The 19,697-nt window shown below is 40.4% G+C and overlaps 3 protein-coding genes across 5 annotated transcripts; 1 reads left to right on the forward strand and 2 right to left on the reverse strand.

Moving 5' to 3' along the window:
* Positions 1-772: 772 nt before the first annotated feature.
* On the reverse strand, positions 773-14,859 carry LOC124411890. 2 transcript variants are annotated; one of them, XM_046891408.1, is made up of 2 exons: positions 14,736-14,859; positions 773-2,655 (listed from the first exon to the last, which is right to left on the reverse strand). In XM_046891408.1, exons 1-2 carry the CDS (start codon positions 14,741-14,743, stop codon positions 1,185-1,187), a joined length of 1,479 nt encoding a protein of 492 aa, XP_046747364.1. In that variant the 5' UTR covers positions 14,744-14,859; the 3' UTR covers positions 773-1,184. The 2 variants fall into 2 exon arrangements, with proteins under 2 accessions (XP_046747364.1, XP_046747365.1); XM_046891409.1 differs by lacking the exon at positions 14,736-14,859 and adding an exon at positions 4,882-5,120 and having other exon boundaries at positions 776-2,655.
* Positions 9,544-14,619, forward strand: LOC124411872 (patched domain-containing protein 3-like). Of its 2 annotated transcripts, none has more exons than XM_046891380.1 (11): positions 9,544-9,834; positions 10,857-11,103; positions 11,318-11,388; positions 11,464-11,676; positions 11,780-12,981; positions 13,169-13,293; positions 13,426-13,587; positions 13,663-13,933; positions 14,049-14,170; positions 14,252-14,399; positions 14,559-14,619. In XM_046891380.1, the coding sequence occupies exons 1-11, from the start codon at positions 9,737-9,739 to the stop codon at positions 14,603-14,605; spliced, it is 2,706 nt and encodes a 901-aa protein (XP_046747336.1). In that variant the 5' UTR covers positions 9,544-9,736; the 3' UTR covers positions 14,606-14,619. The 2 variants fall into 2 exon arrangements, with proteins under 2 accessions (XP_046747336.1, XP_046747337.1); XM_046891381.1 differs by having other exon boundaries at positions 9,547-9,834; positions 10,862-11,103.
* Positions 14,662-15,856, reverse strand: LOC124411916 (pre-rRNA-processing protein TSR2 homolog). Its single transcript, XM_046891455.1, has 3 exons — positions 15,717-15,856; positions 15,338-15,419; positions 14,662-15,089 (listed from the first exon to the last, which is right to left on the reverse strand). Exons 1-3 carry the CDS (start codon positions 15,801-15,803, stop codon positions 14,740-14,742), a joined length of 519 nt encoding a protein of 172 aa, XP_046747411.1. The 5' UTR covers positions 15,804-15,856; the 3' UTR covers positions 14,662-14,739.
* Positions 15,857-19,697: the final 3,841 nt, after the last annotated feature.

A 19,697-nucleotide genomic window follows, 5' to 3' on the forward strand; every position in this document is an offset into this window, starting at 1 on the left:
TTCAAGGTAACTGTCTGCATACCATGTCTAACGAATTAATTTAATGCACTAACTGGTAATGAAAAAGAGTGTACGATAAAAAAAAAAAAATTGTGTTGTTTCTAAGAAATAGCAACACGTGATCATTGGCTTCGGAAGCCCAAAGTTACTGACCGCAAAAAATGACTACATCACGTTACAGCGGTCTAAACCAGTCCGCGTGACTAAAGATGCTACTATGTCGTTAAATCACTACATATAATTAGTCTGTGATTCTGGGAAATAATTATCAACCATCACTGCAGTTTGCAAGGATTTTCACGCCAGCAGAACTCGAGTCATTTTTTGCCAAGTAGGTAAGACCCAATGTGTGCCCGTTAAGATGGCGCATGCTTTGTAGACTCGATGACGTGAAAGATGAAAAAATTTCATTCGCAATTCAAGATCGTGCGAGTGTTTGAAGAACACTAAGTAGTCACTGGAACAGCTGTGAGTGCTCATGTTTTTGGTAATCTGACCATTGGATTCCACACTGCATATTTTATAGATGGGAAGTAATCATTCCGACTCCATTCCATCCGTTACTGAATTCCATTTTATCGTTCACCTGAGTTTCTAACACATTTATTAGTGCAAAACTTTAGTTTTGCGATGAAAGCACGATACGATCGTGAAATGCAAATGAGATTTTCTTCGCTTCTTACTTCAGGAAGCCAGGCATGTCTGATTGTGAGAGTAGACTAGGAAATGTTAAAACGGTGCATACAGCTCAGTTCAAGACAAAGATCATTTGTGATCCCGTACAGAAGATGAAATAAATTTGCCGTCGTTTGAACGGTTCTACAACAATCGAAGGTAAACTATCGAAAAATTCAAACGCGACAAGATTAATGGTTTCGTCATTCGGTTGTCCATCTTCTGTTTCTAACAAATCATTAACAGAAAGAAACCAAGGAACAATACATGAACAGAGACTCCTATACTCCTACACGTGATTATAGTAAGTATTTTCCGGTTCCTATGCGTTTGCCTTGTTCAAGACCAACGCTTCTCTTCAGTCAATTGAATACGTATAAATTGATGCGAGGTTGGGTCACTTTTCAGCCGATTTCGAGCGTCGATTGATCCATCTATGTACGTACATACATACAATGCTTGCTGTACCGTCTGTACACGACCAAGAACACACAACAATCGGAATCTCACTATTCGAAGACCGAGCACGCAGTCTTCTTCTCAGTTTCGGACGCTGATCCCGAGTAGCATTCAAGAGCTTTACGAAGTTTGTCAATCCACTCGTCGATGTCTTCGTCAGTGATGCGGCCACCGTTGGTGTCGACGGAAATCGAGCGAGCGAACGACCGTTTGCCGACGAGTGCGGAAAGCATCAGAGTGACCATTGGTATGCCAAGCCCGAGAAGAAACATGGGATGCATAACGTGTTTCATCCCATGTTTTTTGAAGCTTCTGAACAATTCGGAGAAGAAGCTTTCCTTCTGGTGTTCGTGAAACTTTCCGTATAGATGTGGCTTGATCTTTCCGTACTTGGCAATGTAGTTGTAGTAGTACGGATCGTAGGACTGCGCATATAACTGGGAGTGATAAACGTTAAGATCCGGCGGAGGATGATTGGCGTCCGGAAACCAAGCGCTTGCGTCTTCGTACGGATTCGGAGCCTTGGGGTAATACCGCTTATGGTAGCCGGGTGGCTTGGTGTAAATTATTTCCGGAGCTCCGTGGCCGTAGCCTCCGGGCGGAAATCCTGGGGGCCCCACCCTGGACTGGGCGCGATAAATGCCGCCCACATACGGCGGCTTAACGACGAAATTCCGCCTTCTATAGGGGACCGGTGGGCCCCTAAGAACCGGCGGACTTTTTCCTACCAGAACTTCGACGGGACGATTAACCCAGTTCGCGTTACGGCCGAACTCTTGATCCGCCGCAAAGGGCATTTGGGCTTGTTGAACTTGCGGATTCGCATATTGCGGCAGCTGTGTATACTGAGGGTACTGGACTTCCGGCTGGCCCACTAGGTTAACCTGCTCGCTTCCGTGGCTCAAGTCTTCTCGCTTAGGCAGTACTATGTCCGATATGTGGGGCTGATGAGGGGCCGACGAGTCGCTCGTCTTTTGGGACTCACCCAGGTACTCCTCGAGGGCCACCTTGGACTCCTCGGGTGTTTTCGAGTTCAAGAACATCGCCAGGGCCGCGTTTGACTGTTCGGGCAACTCCGGCTGATGCGCGGTTTCCGCATTCTCCGGGTAGGCTTGGTTCCAGGTCTGCGTTTTCTCCGCAGGATATAACGCGGCTGCTGCCACTGGCGACTGGAGGTCTTCATCCGTGATGGTCTTGTAGGAGTTCACGGAGGAGCTCACTGCCGATGAGATTTCGTTTCTCGAGGACAGCCGGGGCCCCGGGCTTCGAGACCTGTCACCGTTAGCTTGGTATTTGTTCTGGGCCCGTTCGGCTTGGAGGCTTTTTGCAGCAAGCAAATACGAGTCTGTCTCCGTATCCGAGATTTCCAAGGAACGCCCCTTAGCCGCCTTCTCTGCCAACTGCGATTCCTCTGCAGTGTAAACCGTGTCCTCGGTCAAGGGATTACCATTGAAATTCAACTGACCCCAGACTGCCTGGATCGTTATTAAAAAGAGGGGAATCACCGGAACCCGCATGGTTCTGAAAATAGAAGAAAAACAAAAATATTCCGTTAGCGTATACCACAATTATTGCCAAATGCACACCGTATCCAGTACAAGTTATAGGTGATTAACCGACAATTGGAATTACTAATAACTTTGCGTTACTTTAAAAAAAGATGATAACAGCCTGCAAATGCTTGCCTGATACTTCTCTGTAGACTTCAAGATGTATGGACCACAGTGATAAAAGTAGTGTATAAATTACATACATGTACTAATGATTGGAAATAAATCAATAATATAACTCCTAAGTCAAGGATATGATAACGGTAAGTTATTTGTTAAACTTGTACTTATACAGCGAGTGATTAATTCGTGTTAAAGGTGGTGGTCGTTGGCTTTTGGTGGTATGTACGTCTGCAGTGATCAATGCAAATTGTGGGTAATTACACTGATTCATGTACACTGTAATAAATTGCTTTCGTATGTGATTAGTTGAAAAAAATAAAACTGGTATCATGACGACACTATAATGCAAATATCAAGGCAAACGACCGAAATACACGAGATAAAGTCATGCGATCGAACGTTTCCGATCGCCGGTTTCTTGTCACGCACATTATATATATTACATATATTGTATATATATACAGCAATTTATTGAATTTGCTAAAACTTTGTCATTCGTTTCACGGTTATAGAGGTCTAAGAATAAATTTTACGATGTTCATTATGTTCTTCTCATGGGAACAAAACCTCGCTAAACACGTTTTATAATTACGTAATAGAGCTGAGATTCAATATTTGCATAATATATGTATAAGGAAATAATCAATGGCATCGCGTGTATTACGTAATACATACTCGTTTTAGATTCAAGTCTTTGAGTTTTATTTATTGTTTTACTTCTATTTTTAATTCTAAATTTGCCTAACTCGTTTATGACGCGAACCTCATAAATCTCCGATAGAATCGCAACGCGATTAAAAGAAGAAAAAATGTCTAAAGAACATGAAATACAAGAAAGATGTAAAGTATGAAAACGAAAATCAACTGTTGCTTTCAAACTCGATATCCTTCTCAATCTACGCACCTATATCCTGTACAATGCAAACTTCTTCTGTGTGGTGCAAATTTGGAAAGAAGAAATCGGTGCGGGTGGTTCGACCTCAAAAAATGAACGAAATATTACCGAAACCAGCAGACTCGTATCGCCGGTCGAGAGAAAGTAGTGCCCATACCGGGAAGGGAAAAAGGAGTGAAAGAAGGGAAAAAAATACAGGTGGAATGAAAAAAAACAGCGTCAAGACATTCTCTGACAATTCACGTTCATGGTTTGTTTAAGCAGTTGGAGGTGTGTCACAGCAAGAGATATCGAATGTCCGGCAATAACGTCCGCATAGTAAAAGGCTTTCTAAAACCGTTAATTTCATTATACAAAACGATTACCCTGCAGCTAAGCATATGTATATAATATATATTGTAATTTACAAGTTTTTAGGAGGATAGAACCGTCTTGTCTAAAATAATAAATTTACATTTTCTGAAAGAACCTGCATCGGTGGCATCTAATTGTAAGCCGGGAGGATATAGTTTTGCGGTCGACGGCCGAATAAATTATCTTCGGAATTCAAATGATTTCATTTATATACATTTTCATATAAAGTCATACAACGTAAGTAATTTATTATAAATATTTGTTACTGAGTGGTCATACATTTGTAAGCCAATTGCTGCTGATCAGTTGCAAGGTAGTTGACACGATGATGGAAGCAAATGACAAGTTTTGAATATACATGAGTATTAAATATCTTCACGATAGAGTAATCAACTGTGAACGCGTGCATGCTAATAACGCGTTATCTACCTCTAAGCTTGTTGATAAGGTATACATCGTGCGCACAAAGTATGATATGCCGATCGCAAATTTATTCATGGTCTTTACCGTTATATCAATGAATATGACTACCTTTCGAACAACCGGAAAATCCAGTATTGATCATTAATTCGAAATTTATTCATTTTCTTCAGCGCTCATTTGTATTCCATACATGGCTCTCGAATTGAAAACGGTTCGTACACTCCCGAAAAACATCCCATTGTTCAACTGCAATGAAGGCTTATGCATGTTTTACGCTAACAGTAGAATTTGGACGAATTTTGATATCGTATTTAGTAAATTATTAGTAAAAATTGGAACATGAGATGCTTGATACCCAGAAAAAATGTAAATTATTTCTATCGCGAGGAACCGCGTACTTACAACTAATTGGATCCTGGCAGTTGACCATGCACGTGAATCATCGAATCATGCGGTGGTCTGATTTGGCGTACGAAGAAAGTGAAGTGAAACGGACGCTAAAACGAGCGATAAAAACAGAATTGGAAATGGAATGAAATAAAATTTAAAAAATCGCCCGCGAATATACGAATTCAATCCGCACAACGTGGAACTACTCATCCGTCGAGTCCGGTCGGTTTAAAGGATTCGAAGACACTGAGCTCGTCTCACAGCGAGAAAGGAGTTCGTGGATTCCCTCCAGAAGATGCTCAGTCAACCTACACCTTGACTATATATATATGTATATATATATATATATAGCCACATTTTACCTACATATACAAATACATTTTAATCTATCCATTTTACATGTTTACACTACCATGATTTTAAACGCGTTGTTGTACACCTTCGACTCAGTGGTCAGCAATAGAGGGGGAGTCTAGACTCCAAACGGTCTGGTGGTCCAGGGATGTACCTACGAACCAGGAAATTTTATCGCAACTGGAACTAGCATTTAGTTGGAATCCAGTAAAAGAAATGACGGTTCATCGTAAAGGTGTACTTCAGTTTGTGTCTTATTTATAAAGAAAATTTCCACATTATTATACAGTAATCACCAAACTCCAAGACATGGAATCGTTCAACGACCAGTCCGCCCACTAAACGCAATGTCAAAGAACACAATGGACACAGTGACGGGCTAGTTCGTCACCGAAATCTATCATACCAAAAAAGATGGAAGAGTCTCCAGTGGGATCAGCGAATTATACAGACGCTGAGAATTAATTGATCTCACATATGATTAGAGGAATGACAGAGCGACGACGAAACTTGTCAACGCATCTGCAAAGTCTAGTAATACCGATCGCTAGACTACGTCCAAAAGAGTGGATCCCACCTTAACGTGCCACATCCAAACTTGGGACCAGGTCTCAGTGGTCACTGACAGGTTTCTCGTTGGGCTTCAACGGTTGATGGACGTGGACATTAGCCCGCCGAAAATCAGCCTCAAAGCAGAGAGACGAGAACTACACTCGTATGACTGCATGGCTACTCTTCTTTCCAATCCGTGCGTGTATAGTAGGTACCCATCCGTTCATGGACGGCAGTAATAAGCACGGAGGAACACTTTCTTTGTACTCAGCTCACCAAGACTGGGCTAAGAGGAGGAAGGAAGGAGGGAATGCCACCCCACACATTGAAAGGGGACGTGTGAGTAGGAACAGGATTAAAAAAAAGAAGAAATAAGACCAAATGGAAGGCTTCGTAAGTCCACCACCGATGCGTTCATCGTGCAGACACAACGATAAAGCATGACGATTGGGGCCCATCAGAAGGTCATCGTCCGTAAAATTGACCAACTTATGAACTACAGTTCCAGAATAACTACCTGCCCTTACTTGATTGATGACTAAAATACGTCTTTGAGCAAGTTTTCACCCAGAAATTCTAAATACTTGATACACTTTGTGATACGAAGGTTAGTGTTTACGTAGATTCGAACGCATCGGTTCCATTCGTGACCATAACCTCAGATTACACGTGATTAATATGGCCACTACTGAAACCATCGAATCTATCCTGATCAAACATTTCACAGGAATTCATTATAGTGCCAGTGGCACTCAGGTTTGCGGTACGATAGTGGCACGATTAGCCCCACCTTGAACTAAGATTCCAAGGTGTATGTATGCTCATTGAAGAAAGTAAAGCCGCCGTTAGACCAGGATATGAATACGCACTGTGTCTGTGCATGTCCACTGTGTTGCTATCGCGTGTGTCTGCAGATAGTTCTTACCGCAAACTGTTCTTTGACAAACATTGTCGAGTCTGTTAAAGAATTCTAAAGTGGAATTATGCGTGATGGTTCTAGGAATAAGAATTATGTCCCACTTGTGACGGTGGTTTTGGTTCCTCTGTTTATTCTTCATCTCATTTACTTTATTATTGTTATTACTGTCCCAGATTACTGGTATCGTCACCGTTGTAATGTCATTAATTATGCATTCAACCAAATTTCATTCAACATTGTTCAGTGCCGTGACAAAAACTTCTGACGATTATGTATCTACCAAGAATAGGCGAGCAGAACTCTTATCATTCTTTTCGTCCACACTGTCTAGACTCCGGTTACAAATGTCGGCACAGTGTGATTCGCAGGCGTGTGTGAATTAGGAGTGAAGTGTGAGTGCGGCACGAACACGGCCGGAATTAAGTCTGAATAGAGCAAAGGTTAAGTTGTTAACTAACCCTGGTAAAGTAGTCAAATTTGGTTGATTATGAGACCTTCTTCGTTGGAATTGACTTTCATTAAAGCAAGTCGCGTGCAGCAGGAACAGTTTATTGTCATGTATACATTGCGTCTGGGTAAAATTACTTTAATGTCACTACATCCGTGAGAGGAAGAACATCGTAGGAAGCGATTCTCTAAGAAGTTCCTTGCCTAATTAGTCGACTGTTAAACTTGAAATTTCTTTGAGTTTGTTTCCTATCATTCTGACGCGAGTCAAAATAAAAACAAACTTAAAGTACGATGTAGTACAAGCGATTGATAGATAGTATAACTATTTTTTTCGCAAGGTTCAATGATTATATGTATATACCAATCGTCAATCAATCAACAAGTGTTAGATATCAGGCCGTAAGAATGGAGAAAAAAAAGTTTTTGACTTTTTGACTTTTTGACACAATTTTGAAAGGCGGCATCTCATTTAAACTGTGCCACAACTCACACGTGTATCGAGAGTTTTGGTAAAGGTTATTAACCTGGCTTACTATCAATTCGAGAAAAACATTGGAACGCTCCAGGGATTGGCTAACTTGTAGCAACTAAAATTACAAAACGTTTTTTCCGTATATTCTTCTTTTTCTTATGGTATAACGCATGGCTTTTTGAACCATGTTTCATCGATTATCATCGGTCAAATCGAATGTAAGAGCGGTCTATAAAAATTAGCATGACCATAAAATTATGACGTGAAGTCGTAAAAAAGAAGAAGTAGAAGAAGAAGGAACGGATCGTTGTGCGCAGGTTTTAGAACGATTTTTTTTTCTTCTCAACATTCAAACGCTGAGAAGTTTTCAAAGATTCCAGAGAGAAATCTAGCACAAGTTCTCTAAATATCCGGGAATTAGGTATATTGTAAGTATGTTTGTTTAGACCGGTTTATTAGGTATATATTTAATAGATGCCGCATTATCGGAATGACCAAATATTCGTTCAATTAGTTGCATCGAAAGCACAGTTACGTGTTACTCATTACTCGATGCTGAAAAACTTGGAGGGGGGGAAGGGATTTCAAGGTGAATGTCCACGTACATAACATAATGTGCATACCTCACAAGTTCACCTAATTGAAGTAAAAAAAATTCGAAACTTTTTGTTTTTTTTTCTGTACCTATTTTTTCTGCAGAGAAATTTTATGCATGCAATTTGAAAAGCTCAAAATCCAAGTTTGTCCAACTTATTCCGTCTTTTCTTTTAGTTCTTTCATCAAGAGCCTCACATGGCCTCTTTATACAGCTGTAAAACGATTAAAACTGGCAAACAAACATCGTATAAGTCTACGAGTGAAAGTATCCGACAGCCACCAGTGATTCATTAATAATTTGACCCGCTCTGCTTCCGAAGACCTTTAGCAGAATTCCTGGAGCCTCGTGCGATATTCGAAAGAACTGGTTCGAAGCTGCCGATTAATCGCTTAATCACGCAGGACTGGTTGCTACAGTTTATAGTAATGCTGACAATGAGATGCTACTGTCAACCGTCGAAATCAATTCTGCTGGCAAGTTTGCAGCAAATGAGGCTACAAGAAGCCGCGATTTTGTCGTCAAAGATGAATGCATGATTATCTGGGCATAGGTAGATATATGGAAATCATATCATTGCCAAGTTTCGTGGAATGCATGACGATCAAGATTTTGCATACAGTGTTTGCGGTTCAAGAGAAAGTCTTGGCTGATACGTATTCAAAGTGGACGAGGTGCGGGTCAAATTTGTGAAAAACTAAATATGTAGTCCGTGATTTGAAACACACGTACCACAGTTCCGGAACCATCTTAAACATCAGTCGTCAACCCAAAGAAGTATAGAAGAGGATTTAATGGCGAAGTTAGCATAGATATTAGACGCAACCAGAGTGGCATAGTCTCCAGAAGTGGGCCATGCACAGCAAAATTGGCAATACATGTATTTACATGCATATGTATCTAAATCTATACTGTCTTTGCAGTTTTTGGCTGACGCAGGCCACCCGTTGTATTCCTAAGACATGCCAATGCGTTTCTCCTTCCATTGGACAAGTATCAATAATGCCTCAAGGGCTATATTTTTACGTGTCAGCTCTCGTGCGAAAGGTATAGTCGAGGTATACTCTCTCTCGCTAATGATGATGCGGTGGAAATGAGGAGCACACAAAGATGTTGAGGAAGTAATTAGTAATTGAGGAGATGATATTTGATCTCTTCTAGTGTCTTGAAAAACAAATAAATAATAGTTTGTATTGTATGATTTATTTGTACACTTATTCGGTATTTACTGTTACCTTTTCTCTTAACTTCGCGACAGTTCAGCGGCCAATAAAAGAGCTTGAATCATCGCCCCCAGTTTCATTGGTCGATGATGATGATAGTTAGACCCAAGGCGCCTCTTGTCAAGTGAGCCGGGCATGGAAGGCTCGTAATTGTTTCATATTACATTTGTCGTCTGGCGCGTCACGTACTGATGTAGAACGAGCGAGCGAGTAGAACGAGCGATGCTTGGAAGTGTAACAACACCGTGAAACCCCAGTAATAGTAATCGTTTGAATATAAAGTGAAAAACGCCCAACTTAAGATGGAACCCGGACAAAGGAGTCGTTCGAAAAGCTTCTGGGAAAGGTGCAAGGCTTTCCTATCGAATCTTCATTTCAATACCGACAGAATATTCTATCGGTAAGTTCGATTTCGGTTTATCCGGCAAGAAGGTATGATTCATCTTAACCCTTTCGATTGACAACGGGTGAACGAGGTAATCAATTACCTTATAGTCATTGCGAGTACTGGGATGTTCAAAACAAGGATTTTCAAAGAATGATGAATCCGCGCATAGTTTGTCCGTTACAACGAAACCACTAAGGCTCGGATAGTGTGATCAGATATGACACAGAACCTATTCTACTATATAAAATGTATAATGTGTGTCCAAGTTCTCGGTTAGCGTTCGCGCCAAGGCTTAATTTTACACGCAACAGAGTCTAGCACGCTTTACTTAATAGATGTAATCAAAATCCTGACATTCTCCCACCAGCCTCAATCCTTAACGACGAAAATTGAAGCAGTTACTATGTAATTACTTCCATTCATCTCCAATAGCCATAAAAGGGTAGTGTGCCACATCGTTAAATAAGTAATAATCATTACTTGTTGCGATTGGAATAGAACTACTACAGGTCATCGATTTGTCAGATTGCATTTCAGGCTACGATATCCGAGCGTCTGTCATCGTGGGCAGACAATGCAAGGATGACTGCGTGTGCTTGATGACATCTTCGTATTTAATTAAGTACAATTCGTACGTACTCAAGTTATAAAGAAGTACGTGATCCGTTTAAAGATATTATCTCAATGTTGGCTTGAGACGATTACATCTATAAAACGGTCGCCAATTTCTTGCTGTTAATGTCGATGACAAATATATAACCAGACCACACAATCATATATATTTTACCAAACTTGTTGAAAAATTAAAATACGAAGAAGGTTAGCTGGTTCTTTGCTGGTTAGACTAATCATAAATGATTAGTCAACCTACTTATAACGGAATATTTGAACCGACACCGACGCTCTTTCTGTACAGCATATATATATATATATATTACATAAGGTTACTAAAATGAATTTAGTTATCCGTCACGGAACATCCGAAACGTTACACCTTCAAAAATCATGTAGCAGCAAATAAAATATTTTTTCAGTATAGGAGTGAGCATAAGCACGCGGCCGTGGCTTTGGCTAATAATATCGTTTTGCATAAGCGTGGTATGTGGTCCAGGATTACTTTTTTGGGCGGAAGAAGTGGACGATGTTGAGCTCTTCATGCCCCTGGATTCGATTGTCAGGGCCGACGCTGCCTGGGTCAAGGAGCACTTCAGAGACGATCTCAGATACGAAAGTATTATAGTTACTGCTCCAAATGTGCTAGATCCAGAAGTTCTGCAAGCTGTAAGTGATTACTATTATCCCGCGGAGATATTTGATATGAAACATAGAGATAGAATATAGGTAACTATGTGTTTCGAGTTGAGAGAAGCTTCGTTTCTTTTTCAGTCTTTCTTTTTTGCACAATATATTAGAAACGAAAGACGTGAAGGCCAAAAGATATTCGATATTGAAAATGCTTCGTGTCTCATGTATTACCTATATGTCGATTTTACAGCTGTACGAGATAGAGGAGTCCGTTAAAAGCATCGTGGTCAACGATGACACTTGGAATGACGTCTGCGCGGGGTAAGATGCTCTGGGTGTAGAATTTTGTCTCATTTTTAAATCGAAGTAATTTGGTGATTCGACTCGTGTGAACAGATACTTGACGTGGTTTGAAGGCGAAGAAGGAACAACGGATCTTGATGAAACGGAATTCACTGCTGATATACTGGCGAATTTGAATAACTCGATAAAACACGATTGCTTATATCAATCGTTATTAAAGGTATGGAGGCCCGAAGAAAGGAAGAACTTTCAAAACGCTAACAGAGACTCAATACTTGCCGACGTTACGGCGGCCCTAAGCGACCAGTGAGTTATTGTTGGAAAGGAACGAACCATTCCATGGGTTTCTCCGATACCCATATACGTATTGTTGAAATTGAGATGAAGTTAATATTTTTGTCTCTTTCAGAAACAACAATAACATGCTGTTAGATATTTCTCTTCTGTTATCCGGAGTGGAATACGACGCGAGGGGATACGTGGTTGGGGCAAAAGCGACGATCTTAAATTTCTTATTGAAAAAATCGCATCCCCGATCTCCGGATTGGGAATTGGAGTTCATTGAAAAGGTGCTCTACTCGAATCGCACCTTGCCCGATGGAATGGCGGTCTACGCAGTAGCGACAAGGAGTTTCACCGACTTTCTTCACCAGGTCTTGAACAGCAACATGACGGTCCTTTTCTGCGGCCTCTCGTTGATCGTCATTTACATAATCCTGATGATCGGAAGGTGCAACATTGTTCAGCAGAGGATTTACCTCTCCATAGTCGGGGTGTCGGTTATAGGACAAGCGATCTTGTCGGCCTACGGAATTTGCTACTACATGGGATACTTCTACGGTCCGATACATCCGATCCTGCCGTTTTTGCTACTCGGTATCGGAGTCGACGACATGTTCGTAATCATGCAGAGTCTTGAGAACCTCTCCAAGGTCGAAAAACCGTCGGATCTAACGGAACGTATAGCCCGGGCCTTGCAGCAATCGGGAATGTCGATAACTGTGACCTCGGTCACGAACATTGTGGCATTCGCGATCGGAGTAACAACGGTGATGCCGTTCTTGGAATCATTCTGCATGTTCGCCACGATGGGAATTCTCTTCCTCTACATATTTGAGATCACCTTTTTCGTTAGCTGTTTGGTCTACGACGAAAGGCGGCTTCAACTCCAAAGAGATGGATGCTGTTGTCGTCCGACTCCCGAATGGAAACCGAACGATTGCAGCCAGAAAAACATCCAGCAAACTATATTCGAGAAATTTCTAGGACCATTCATTACGAAGACTCCCGTCAAAATAGCAATTCTAGTTCTTACCGCTTTCATCCTCGGGTCGAATATATGGGGCATCTGCCAACTTGAGCAGAACTTCGACCCCACTTGGTACTTAAATCAAGACTCGTATCCCATACTGTACAACAATAAGCTGAAGGAGTATTTTCCCAAGTATGGCAAACGGGCCGGTATTTATCTCGGCGATGTTGACTACTATCAGGACCACCAGGCCTTGGTCAACTTCACCGAAGCTTTGAAGGCAAACCCCTACGTTAATAACCAAACCGTCGATTGCTGGTTCATCGCCTTCGATAAGTGGTTGCAAGCACGAAGTCTAGGTCAATATTCTTCCTAGCAGAATAAAATTTTCACAGTTTTACCCTCCTGATGAATAGCGTTATTTTATACTTTCAAAATTTCGTTTCTATTCAGATGTTAGGCTTCTGCCAAGACTGAAACTATCATGTAGACTGTTAGGTTGAAATTTTATGAGCCCTTTGTTTAATTTATTTCTGTGTTTCTCAGACCCCGAAGACAACGACGAGTATCACAGTTACCTGACGGAGTACTTGCTACTTACGAAAGAGGGTCAAGCATACATAAAAGACATCAAATTTAACAGAATACCAATCAATGAATATAACATTACGGTAAATTTACGTTTTGGTTCTTCAATACTACTTAGATTTCCGTAACTAGTCAATTATTACGTCAATATTACGATTTCACATGAGAATCTACGATATTCTATAAATCATGTGACAACAAATCCTCGTTTTCAGACATCACAGATTCAAATACAACACGTGTTAATAAATACAACGTCGGATCAAATTCGCGCAATGGAATTAATCAGAGAGACCGTAGAATCAATAAACTTTTCAACGGGTAATGAGCATGTAGCAGTATTCTCTCCAGATTACGTATCGTGGACAGCAAACAAGGTAATCACATCAAAATCACTTTTAATTTATTTTTCACCAGAAAGTAAAACCCGTTTAAAAATGATGCTGTTTCAGATCATCGGCGAAGAGCTAATCAGAAATTTGGGTCTGGAAATTCTAGCCGTTGGGCTTGTGACGATAATTTTGCTTCAAGACTTGGAAGCTTCTTTCTGGGTAATTTGCTGCGTTTTATTCACTCTTGTCGATTTATTGGGTTCCATGTACTACCTGGGCCTGACGATTGAAATATCATCCAGCATAATGGTCCTACTTTGTGCTGGATTAGCAGTGGATTATGCAGCCCACATTGGGATGGAATTTACCAGAATGAGAGGAACGAAAAACGGTTAGTTGTATTAGGAAAATTTCATAAAGTATCAGATCAATTTGCAAATGTCAGTTGTTATCTGCAATTTCGATAAACGCATAGTTTATTTGTTTTTCATTTCGTTTTCTGTCAGAGCGAGCTGTGGCAACGTTAAGCGTAATGGGACCTGCTGTGTTCAACGGTGGCCTTAGTACGTTCTTAGCATTTGTGCTTCTGGGTGCTAGCGAAGCATATTTATTCAGTACGTTTTTCAAGGTATGATCAAAATTTCGTGTCTTAGAAGGAGAATAGCTAAATACTGTCACATACTAATATATTATTCCACCATTTTTACAGCTCTTTACATGCGTTGTGGTATTCGGACTCTTTCATGGTCTTCTCTTCTTACCTGTGATACTTAGTCTATTCGGACCAAATGAGTTGAAGATTGAAAAGGTTGCGGAGATTGTAACGACACCACAGCAAATTTCCATGAACAATAAAAGTAAGTGGTCCTTATGCATTTTCATCAAAATAAACAAGTACTCGTAAAAGCTACTGAGATTTCACGACTCAACAAATTAGAGCAATTATTCATTCACTTTTTTTTCTATATCGCTTAAAATTTTAACTTCGATGGTGACAAAAATATTTATTGTTTCAGGCCAAAGTATCGACGTAGAGCAACAGGATCAAATTAAGACTGCATAGAATGTAAATTTTTTAAATCTAAAACGTGTTTTTAGTCAAATAAAAGAACGGTTCTATTGTTCATTGCTATGTTTTTATTATATCCCCGCGCATTTTGATACGAATAATTATATATAATTCTTCAACTCACAGTTTCATTTCTGTCGTCTAGTCTTCACCTCTGTCCATCCGTCGTCTTCTTCCTCTTCGGCATCCATTTTCTCAACTGCTTCCTGACTTTTCACATTATCTCTCACTTCGCCCGGAGGTTGAGGTTGCGTTAAAGTGTCCTTAGCGGGTTTCCTGCGCATAATCCATGGTTGAAGTGGGGGCAATTTAGCCATCTCCGTTACCGCTGTGGCTTCATCTCCGTCCATACAGTATTTATGAAATCTCAGCAACACTTTGGCAACGTCTGCTGCGCTATCATCCTGCAACTCTGTCTGAAAAGCCTCGTCCATATATTCTTCTATTTCCGCAGCTAGATCATCAGTGTCTAATCCCTCTGCAGAATAAGGTTCGACATATAAGATACGGATTATCGCACAAATGGAATTAAAACAAGTGAAATAAAGGCAAAAATTCACATTCGAACATTTACAAGCAAATAATCTGAACGTTTTGTATAGCTGAAAGTATCTTTTACTTTATTTCCATTATTGAAATCAGTTATATGGGCAACATAAAGTCGGAATATCCAGAACAATTACGTGAGAAGTACAATTTTCATTTACATAAGCAATAGTGACCAACCGTTCATGTATAAGACTTCAGTAATGTAAGCCGGGAAGTCTTCAGCCCTATCTTTGCTTCCCATTCCATGATCAACAGCAAGCTACAAAAAGAATTTGAAATATTGTTATTCAGATAAAATGTTGTTTATGCATATATGTGGTTTAGCAGTATCGACTGTCTCCACAAAACAACAATGGAAAATTGGTGTAAATTCTAATACGAAATTGGCTTTGTTGCTTTGTATGAAGCTATTCCGATCTGATTGATGATGCTCGCTGGAAATGCTTTGTAGAAGATAACTTGTTCCGGGGAAATGGAGGTTATAATGTCAAAAGGAGAAAATTATTGCGATTAACAATACAATGGCAATGAGTTGCTAGTGAAAATAATTACGTACTTTGAGAGCGGTCCAGTTACTGAATACGCGTTCTGAAATAGTAAGAAAAAAATCCTTCGTACTCGCCATGTCTCTTGATTCACGCATGCAGCATTGAGGTTATGTAGCACCAAGTTGTAACGATGAAGAGACTTTTTATCGACGGAGGAGAAAACAAATGTCCTGAAGAACTTGAGTGCATTCGAGGGCCACAGTTAAATTAGAGCGCTTATCTCGGAAAATTACATGTTAAATAATAAATAGAACAATTAAAAAAGTCATTTATAACACAGCAAGATAGCCAGCGAGAAAGTACAAAATTTTTATTCGTGTTTCGGCTGTAATTTTCGATCAGTTCATTGTACTGACTGGGGACGTATGCACGGTATGCACATTCGGTAATCGTTTTCCTTCTTGAAATTATACGTCGACCTTTTCAACAAATCGATTCCGGCAATTTTCAAAATCTGTCAAAGACATGGACTGAAAGGATCCAAAGCGGTTGACCTTCCTTTTTTCGAGCAAAAAACTCGTTCTATCAGAATCGATCCAAACGACACGTTCTATGCTAATTCGACCTTGAAAATTGCGAAAAAGTATTTGGAGCATCGTAGGACCAACACCTAGCTCGGAAGATACGAATAAAATACGGAGAATTTTATGCTGGAGGTATTTATTTTATTTCAGGTTACACTGTAACAATACAATAATATCCATCGTGTATCCTGCAGAGGTGCATGCGATGCACCTGTATGCAGGCTGGAACTCATACAACGCTTAAAAACTACATTAAAAACAAACTCATGCAACATTGTTCACATTCTGCTCAATGCACTGCATACTGCAGTTTCTTGTTCTTATTAGTATGTAGGACTTTTGAGGTGATATTCGTTCCTAATTATATTGCATTTTTTTTGAACTCCAATACTGTTGGAAATATTATACTAATTATATCCACTATTGTTAAATGACATTGATTATAAGTGAAATGTGTCGTCATTAGTATAATATGTATAACATATTCTGACTGTACTACAAATCCGAAACTTATTAGAATAGATATGAATAGTACACATTAATACCTGCACAATTGTACCAGGACTTAGGCACACTTAATAAACTGGAAATGAAACTTTGTCCCTATGAGTTGATGATTTCTCTTTTCCTCCTCTTTATATATCTTGATCAATTTTGACGTTTTTCGGCTGTAACTTTTGATCCGTTGCTCGCAGCGTATTGGGACTATGCTCAATCGATTTCTCTCGCAAAATTACGTCGGATTAGTGCCATACAGAATTGATTGCAGCACTTTTCAAAGTCGTCGAAATTTCCGCTGAAAATCCAAAGGGGTTAGCCTTGCTTTTTTGGTCATTTTCGGAGCCGACAATTTTTTGTCTCGGGATCGATGAGTATGACCCTTTCTGGAGTAATTCGACCACCAGGAACTCAGAAAACACATGAAAGACACCGTAGGACCAACAGCAGAGAAATGACGACGAAAATTTCCAGTTTTTCGGCTGTAACTTTTGATCCGTTGCTCGCAGCGTATTGGGACTGCGCTCAAGCGATTTCTCTCGCAAAATTACGTCGGAATAGTGCCATACAGAATTGATTGCAGCACTTTTCAAAGTCGTCGAAATTTTCGCTAAAAATCCAAAGGGGTGAGCCTTGCTTTTTTGGTCATTTTCAGAGCAGAAAATTTTCCGTTTCGGAATCGATTAGTATGACCCTTTCTAGAGTAATTCGACCACCAGGAACTCAGAAAACACATGAAAAACACCGTAGGACCAACAGCAGAGAAATGACGACGAAAATTTCCAGTTTTTCGGCTGTAACTTTTGATCCGTTGCTCACAGCGTATTGGGACTGCGCTCAATCGATTTCTCTAGCAAAATTACGTCGAAATAGTGCCATACGGAATTGATTGCAGCACTTTTCAAAGTCGTCGAAATTTTCGCTAAAAATCAAAAGGGGTTAGCCTTGCTTTTTTGGTCATTTTCGGAGCCGAAAATTTTTTGTCCCGGAATCGATTAGTATGACCCTTTCTAGAGTAATTCGACCACCAGGAACTCAGAAAACACAAGAAAAACACCGTGGGACCAACAGCAGAGAAATGACGACGAAAATTTCCAGTTTTTCGGCTGTAACTTTTGATCCGTTGCTCGCAGCGTATTGGGACTGCGCTCAATCGATTTCTCTCGCAAAATTACGTCGGAATAGTGCCATACGGAATTGATTGCAGCACTTTTCAAAGTCGTCGAAATTTTCGCTAAAAATCCAAAGGGGTTAGCCTTGCTCTTTTGGTCATTTTCAAAGCAAAAAATTTTCCGTTTTGGAATCGATTAGTATGACCCTTTCTAGAGTAATTCGACCACCAGGAACTCAGAAAACACATGAAAAACACCGTAGGACCAACAGCAGAGAAATGACGACGAAAATTTCCAGTTTTTCGGCTGTAACTTTTGATCCGTTGCTCGCAGCGTATTGGGACTGCGCTCAATCGATTTCTCTCGCAAAATTACGTCGGAATAGTGCCATACAGAATTGATTGCAGCACTTTTCAAAGTCGTCGAAATTTTCGCTAAAAATCCAAAGGGGTTAGCCTTGCTCTTTTGGTCATTTTCAAAGCAAAAAATTTTCCGTTTCGGAATCGATTAGTATGACCCTTTCTAGAGTAATTCGACCACCAGGAACTCAGAAAACACATGAAAAACACCGTAGGACCAACAGCAGAGAAATGACGACGAAAATTTCCAGTTTTTCGGCTGTAACTTTTGATCCGTTGCTCGCAGCGTATTGGGACTGCGCTCAATCGATTTCTCTCGCAAAATTACGTCGGAATAGTGCCATACAGAATTGATTGCAGCACTTTTCAAAGTCGTCGAAATTTTCGCTAAAAATCCAAAGGGGTTAGCCTTGCTTTTTTGGTCATTTTCGGAGCAAAAAATTTTCGTTTCGGAATCGATTAGTATGACCCTTTCTAGAGTAATTCGACCACCAGGAACTCAGAAAACACATGAAAAACACCGTAGGACCAACAGCAGAGAAATGACGACGAAAATTTCCAGTTTTTCGGCTGTAACTTTTGATCCGTTGCTCGCAGCGTATTGGGACTGCGCTCAATCGATTTCTCTCGCAAAATTACGTCGGAATAGTGCCATACAGAATTGATTGCAGCACTTTTCAAAGTCGTCGAAATTTTCGCTAAAAATCCAAAGGGGTTAGCCTTGCTCTTTTGGTCATTTTCAAAGCAAAAAATTTTCCGTTTCGGAATCGATTAGTATGACCCTTTCTAGAGTAATTCGACCACCAGGAACTCAGAAAACACATGAAAAACACCGTGGGACCAACAGCAGAGAAATGACGACGAAAATTTCCAGTTTTTCGGCTGTAACTTTTGATCCGTTGCTCGCAGCGTATTGGGACTGCGCTCAATCGATTTCTCTCGCAAAATTACGTCGGAATAGTGCCATACAGAATTGATTGCAGCACTTTTCAAAGTCGTCGAAATTTTCGCTAAAAATCCAAAGGGGTTAGCCTTGCTCTTTTGGTCATTTTCAAAGCAAAAAATTTTCCGTTTCGGAATCGATTAGTATGACCCTTTCTAGAGTAATTCGACCACCAGGAACTCAGAAAACACATAAAAAACACCGTAGGACCAACAGCAGAGAAATGACGACGAAAATTTCCAGTTTTTCGGCTGTAACTTTTGATCCGTTGCTCGCAGCGTATTGGGACTGCGCTCAATCGATTTCTCTCGCAAAATTACGTCGAAATAGTGCCATACAGAATTGATTTTAGCACTTTTCAAAGTCGTCGAAATTTTCGCTAAAAATTCAAAGGGGTTAGCCTTGCTTTTTTGGTCATTTACGGAGACGAAAATTTTTTGTCCCGGAATCGATTAGTATGACCCTTTCTAGAGTAATTCGACCACCAGGAACTCAGAAAACACATGAGAAACACCGTGGGACCAACAGCAGAGATCTGACGACGAAAATTTCC

The sequence above is a fragment of the Diprion similis genome, chromosome 10 (genome assembly GCF_021155765.1).
Source record: "Diprion similis isolate iyDipSimi1 chromosome 10, iyDipSimi1.1, whole genome shotgun sequence".
Lineage (NCBI taxonomy): Eukaryota > Metazoa > Arthropoda > Insecta > Hymenoptera > Diprionidae > Diprion > Diprion similis.

Excerpts from the sequence above, each read along its gene's own strand:
- LOC124411872 (XM_046891380.1), top strand. The coding sequence starts at position 9,737 with ATGGAACCCGGACAAAGGAGTCGTTCGAAAAGCTTCTGGGAAAGGTGC. Across the intron at positions 13,934-14,048 it reads AATGAGAGGAACGAAAAACG|AGCGAGCTGTGGCAACGTTA; the intron begins GTTAGTTGTATT and ends GTTTTCTGTCAG. Across the intron at positions 14,400-14,558 it reads AATTTCCATGAACAATAAAA|GCCAAAGTATCGACGTAGAG; the intron begins GTAAGTGGTCCT and ends TTATTGTTTCAG.
- LOC124411916 (XM_046891455.1), bottom strand. The coding sequence starts at position 15,803 with ATGCGTGAATCAAGAGACATGGCGAGTACGAAGGATTTTTTTCTTACT. Across the intron at positions 15,420-15,716 it reads GTAACTGGACCGCTCTCAAA|CTTGCTGTTGATCATGGAAT; the intron begins GTACGTAATTAT and ends TTCTTTTTGTAG. Across the intron at positions 15,090-15,337 it reads TGAAGTCTTATACATGAACG|AGGGATTAGACACTGATGAT; the intron begins GTTGGTCACTAT and ends CTTATTCTGCAG.